Source organism: Colobus angolensis, unplaced genomic scaffold (genome assembly GCF_000951035.1).
Source record: "Colobus angolensis palliatus isolate OR3802 unplaced genomic scaffold, Cang.pa_1.0 Scaffold135, whole genome shotgun sequence".
NCBI lineage: Eukaryota > Metazoa > Chordata > Mammalia > Primates > Cercopithecidae > Colobus > Colobus angolensis.
The window spans coordinates 3,507,667-3,513,329 of record NW_012114433.1 but is presented as its reverse complement, the minus strand read 5'-3'; the positions used below and the strand labels follow the sequence as shown (position 1 = coordinate 3,513,329).

Here is a 5,663-nt window from a genome sequence, read left to right as displayed (position 1 = left end):
CTCCAGTCCCGGCGACAGAGCGAGACTCCGCCTCAAAAAAAAAAAAAAAAAAAGATGTTGGAAGTTCCGATTATGGTAAAACTCAAAATGGGTGTTCTTCCGGCGTAATAAGTTTATTTTCAGCTCCTTTTAAACAGTTTTGTTATTAGTAAAAGAGAAGCTGTTTAAGATGGTGATTCATAAACGTGTGAAGTCCCACGTGCTCTCAAACCAAAGGCTGTCAGAGATTGGTGCTGCCTGTTCTCGAAATGGCTCCGGATGGGGGCCGTGGCCCCGTGTCTGTGCATGTTGCTTTTGCTCTGATTTTAAGGCTATGGGCTTGCTAATTCCATAAGGATCGTATTTTGTTTTTGTCAGGACATCATCTTGTAAGGATATGTACTCAGGTTGTATTTCTAATTAAAGGCAGTTTTTGGTTCAAGAAAGAAGACGGAGCATGCGTATGTGCTTCTCTTCTTTCCTGCCTGAGGCTGCGGAGAAGTTTTTATTCATAAAGGCTCAGAAATGATGCTGCCGGGGAACAGGAAGGAGCGGGGTGTGTCAGGATGAGGGAGTCCTGTCCCTCTCTGGAAGGTAGACGGGACTTGTCAGCCACGCCTGATGGAGGGCGGTGCCGGAACAGGCCTGGAATATGAGTGGCAACCCTGTGCTAAGGCAAAGGACCCACAGCCCTGCGGAAGCCCAGAGAAGCTCCTGACTTGGAGGAGGGGTCACCTGAGTTGTCGGAGTGGGGACTGGGCCTGGAAAGGTGGGGAAGTGAAGTGAAGTGTGGCAGAGAGGTCAGTGAGCCTCCCCTTCCCCCATCCTTGCACAGATAGGCCCGCGGCTGAGCATCCATCCCTGGGTGACAAGTGAGGGTCTGTTTAAAGAAAGGAAACAGTCTGAAGAGACCCTGAGTGGCTAACGTGGATGTCTGCCCCTGAGAGTGAGGCCCTGCTCATTCTGGCATTTCTGTCTCCCAGGCGGAACTGAGACCTTCATCCTACACTCAGAGCGAAGCCTGGTGAGCCTTCTCATTCCCTCATTGTTAAATATGGCTGCAAAAACAAAACTAGAGGTCTCAAAAGAAACAAAAATGATTCCAAGGACAGACAAGAACTTTAAAAAATTAATATCTACTGATTAGAAGAGTTGTATCTATTAATATAAAATGGAAATGGGCCAGGTGCAGTCCCTGCACTTTGGGAGGCCAAGGTGGATCACTTGAAGCCAGGAGTTGGAGGCCAGCCTGGGCAACATAGTAAGACCCTGTGTCGACAGAAAAATGTTTAAAAATAGCCAGGCATGGTAGTGCTCGTCTAGTCCAGCTACTCAGGAGGCTGAGGCAGGAGAACCACTTGAGCCCAAGAGTTGGAGGCTGCAGTGAGCTATGATCACACCACTGCATTCTAGCCTGGGTGACACAATGAAACCCTGTCTCAAAAATAAGGAAACTGGCATCAACAGTTTCATATCCAGCACCAGACATTATGTGACAGTGGAAGAGACTCAGAGTTCTGAGAGTAAATGAATTTGAGCACAGAGTTCTTTTTTTTTTTGAGACGGAGTCTCGCTCTGTCTCCCTGGCTGGAGTGCAGTGGCGCGGTCTCGGCTCACTACAAGCTCCGCCTCCTGGGTTCCCGCCTTCTCCTGCCTCAGCCTCCCGAGTAGCTGGGACTACAGGTGCCCGCAACCGCGCCCAGCTAATTTTTTGTATCAGTAGAGACGGGGTTTCACCGTGGTCTCCATCTCCTGACCTTGTGATCCGCCCGCCTCGGCCTCCCAAAGTGCTGGGATTACAGGCTTGAGCCACCGCGCCCGGCGAGCACAGAGTTCTTTAACACGCCAAGCTGTCAACCACAGATGAGACAAAAGACATTAGCCCAGGCACGGTGGCTCACGCCTGTAATCCCAACACTTTGGGAGGCGAGGTGGGCGGATCACCTGAGGTCTGGAGTTCGAGACCAGCCTGGCCTACATGGGGAAACCCTGTCTCTACTAAAAATACAAAAAATCAGCCAGGCGTGGTGGCACACGCCTATAATCCCAGCTACTCTGGAGGCTGAGGCAGGAGAATCACTTGTACCCAGGAGGCGGAGGTTGCAGTGAGCTGAGATTACGCCACTGCACTCTTGTCTGGGCAACAGAGCAGGACTCTGTCTCAAAAACAAAAAAAAGGATCACGTTAAATATGAAAAGCCTCAAAAAGTTTACCCTCATGCACCCTTCCGCAGTGTGTCACACAGGGTCACCCGTCAGCAGAATAAGTGAACAAACAAGGAAAGAACAGTTGGGATCCAGAGCAGTAGTTCTCACGCATGAGACGGTACAAGGAAATCTTGGGGTGATCAGGCTCTTAAGGTCTGCTGGCGACACCCCACCTCCGGTACCTCCGTGACCAAGCTGGAGGAGGGAGGGCTCCAGGGTTCAAGCCGCCAAAATAAAAAGATATTTTGTTCATCACATGGCGTGCTTGAGAGAGTCAAAGTTGAGCTGCGACAGAGGCAGGGAAGGGGAGATTCCAGGAAGAGCCTACAGAAGGATGTGGTCGAAAAAGCAAACCAAAATGTTAGAGGTGAAATTTACAGCAGGAATTGGAAGAATGTCCATTTGTGGATCAGGCGAAAATTCGAGACCCCATCTCAAGAAAACAATCGTTCCCCTTTGAATGACCCAGGTAATGACTCTGAAATCTCCATAAGCCTGGTGTGTAACATGCTGTTGATTGCATTTCTGTTTTTAGAGTCAGTCTATAGATATAATTTGGGGTGTGATAATGGGATTGTGGCTGTGTTAAAGGGCCCTTATCTTTTTCTTAATGACTTTGAGATACAATGCACGTACCATACAACTCACCCTTCTACACTTAAAATGTACAATTTAGTGATTTCTAGTTGCAAAGTTCATGAGTCTGCAAGACCATCCTCACTTCTGACACCAGCTGCGAGTTTGGGAGTCCCCATGACCACCTTTAGGGTAAGAGTTCGCTAGAAATACTTCAGGACTCAGAAAAGGCTTTCTACAGCAGTACGCCCAAGGCAAAGGCCATGTGTTCCAGAACCCCTGGGGGGTGCCTGAAACCGGGGACAGTACCAAACCCTTCACATACTGTGTTTTTTCCTGTACGTACATGCCTGTGATAATGTTTAATTTATACATTCAGTACAGTAAGAGATTAATAGCAATAGTAAAGCCGGGCACAGTGGCTCACACCTGTAATCCCAGCACTTTGGGAGGCCAAGGCCTTGAGGCCAAGGCCTTGAGGCCAGGAACTTGAGACCAGCCTGGCCAGCGTGGTGAAACCCTGCCTCTACTACAAATACAAAAATTAGCCAGGCATGATGGCATGCACATGTAATCCGAGTTACTCAGGAGGCTGAGTCAGGAGAATCGCTTGAACCTGGGGGGCGGAGGTTGCAGTGAACCAAGATAGTGCCATTATACTCCAGCCTGGACAACAGAGTGAGACCCCATCTCACAAAAAGTAATAGTAATCATGATTGGACAATAACAATATGCTGCAATGAAAGTAATGAGAATGTGGTTTACTTCCCCCTTACCGCAGTATTTTATTACACTGTCGCTCACATGACTGAAACCACGGGAAGCAAAACCAGGCATAAGGAAGAATGTACGCACAGCTGCAGTTCATTACGGTGAAAGAAGAATACAAGTTAAAATCAGCCCGGGGAAGAGGCACATGGGCAGGGCCTAGGGGCCACCAATGGAAGGACCAGGAGTCCTTCCATTTGCTTTAGGTTTGTTTGGTTTTTTGGGTTTCTGGTTTTTTGGTTTTTGGTTTTTGGTTTTGAGATGGAGTCCCGCTCTGGTGTGAGCTTCCGGCTGTCCTCTCCCGTTGGGGTCATGCGGACAGCACAGTGCTTGTTTCCCCATTGAGGATGTATGGCAGTCTCTATGGAGTGCTGCCATCCAGGGAAGCTCACCTGAGCCTCGAGATCCAGAGTTTTTATTGGGGATTGGCCACAGAGACACAGCTGGGCCTGTGTGGCTGGCCTTAGTCTCCAGCCCTCCAGAGGTGGAGCGGGTGCTGTACGGGCTTGGGCTGTAAGGGATATTGGCCTGTAGTTTTGTTTCTTGTGATATCTTTGGGCAATGCTGGCCTGATAGAATGTATTGGGAAGTGTTCCTTCCTATTTTTTTGGAAGACAGTGAAGCACTGGTGTTAATTCCTCTTTACATGTTTCACAGAATTCACAGTCAAGCTCTCTGCATCTGGGCTTTTCTTTGTGGGAAGTTTTAAAGTTAATTGTGTGTAGCGTTCCATTATTGGCACACTAAGCTTGTGGGAGTTATATCCTGCTGAAGGTCATCGCCAAGGTCTCATTTTTCACAGAAAAGATTTACAACCTCCAGCATAAATAGGTTAATCTCTTTACTTGTTAGAAGTTTATTTTGATTTTGTTTCTTCTTGAGTCAGCTTTGGTAGTTTGTGTCTTTCTAGGAATTTGTCTGCTTTAATTTGATTTGATTTGTCGGCACGCGGGTTTTCATGGTATTATAGGTAAAGCCGGATACGCCTTCATTTTTCCTGTAAAGTCAGTAGTGATGTCTCCTCTTTCATTCCTGGTTTTAGTAATTTGAGTCTTCTCTGTTTCTTGTTCTACAGTCTAGCTGAAGGTTCTTCATACTTCTGGAATCTTCACAAGAAAAAAAAAGTTTTTCAATGTTGGTCTTTTCACAGAACTCACTTTTGGTTTCATTTATTTTCTCTGTGATTTTTCTCTATCGAGTTTGTTTCTGCTCTCCTCTTAGTATTTCCTTCCATTTGCTTTAGGTTTCTTTGTTTTTGAGACAGTCCCGCTCTGTCACCCAGGCTGGAGTGCAGTAGCACAGTCTTGGCTCACTGCAACCTCAACCTCTGAGGTTCACACAATTCTCTTGCCTCAGCCTCCGGGGTAGCTGGGATTATAGGCGCACACCACCACGCCCGCCTAATTTTTTTGTACTTTTAGTAGAGACGGGGTTTCGCCGTGTTAGGCTGGTCTCAAACTTCTGACCTGAGGTGATCCACCCGCCTCGGCCTCCCAAAGTGCTGGGATTACAGGTGTGAGCCACCGTACCCGGCCCCACTTGCTTTAGGTTTAGTTGACTCCTTTTGTCCAGGATCTTAAGACGAAAGGTCGGGTCACTGATTTGAGATCTTTCATCTCTGAGACAGGATCTCACTCTCAGAAGTGGAAAGAGGTACTGGGGCAGGTGGGAATGTGATTTCAGGAGCGGAGGCCTGTGGCTGGTGGAAGGCGGCCAGCAGAGGACATAGAATGGCTGTAAACCATAGAGGAGGAGGGGGGAAGGCAGATGGGGGTCACACCCGTCATGACATGAGCAGGAAGTCAATACGATGTCTAAAGAGGATACGCTAAAGAGTTAGGATAAGCCCGTTGTCTAATAACAGGTTAAAGTGGTTGCCGGGGAGGAGGGCTCAGAGAAGGAAGTCTGTGGCTTTCATTGTCAGGCTTGATGTTCTGTTGAGCCTTTTTTTTTTTGGAGACGGAGTCTCACTCTGTTGCCCAGGCTGGATTGCAGTGGCTCACTGCAAGCTCTGCCTCCCAGGTTCACACCATTCTTCTGCCTCAGCCTCCCGAGTAGCTGGGACTACAGGCGCCCGCCACCACACCCGGCTAATTTTTTTGTATTTTTAGTAGAGACGGGGTTTCACCGTG

General features: G+C 48.2%; 1 protein-coding gene across 1 annotated transcript in view; it reads left to right on the top strand.

Annotated features, from left to right (window-relative positions):
- CCZ1 (CCZ1 vacuolar protein trafficking and biogenesis associated homolog (S. cerevisiae)) overlaps window positions 1–5,663 on the top strand; it is a 41,347-nt gene that overhangs the window by 30,361 nt on the left and 5,323 nt on the right. The window contains exon 9 of the mRNA XM_011934410.1: window positions 5,159–5,267. Coding sequence (XP_011789800.1) covers window positions 5,159–5,267 — 109 coding nt within the window. The remainder of the gene's footprint in view (window positions 1–5,158; window positions 5,268–5,663) is intronic.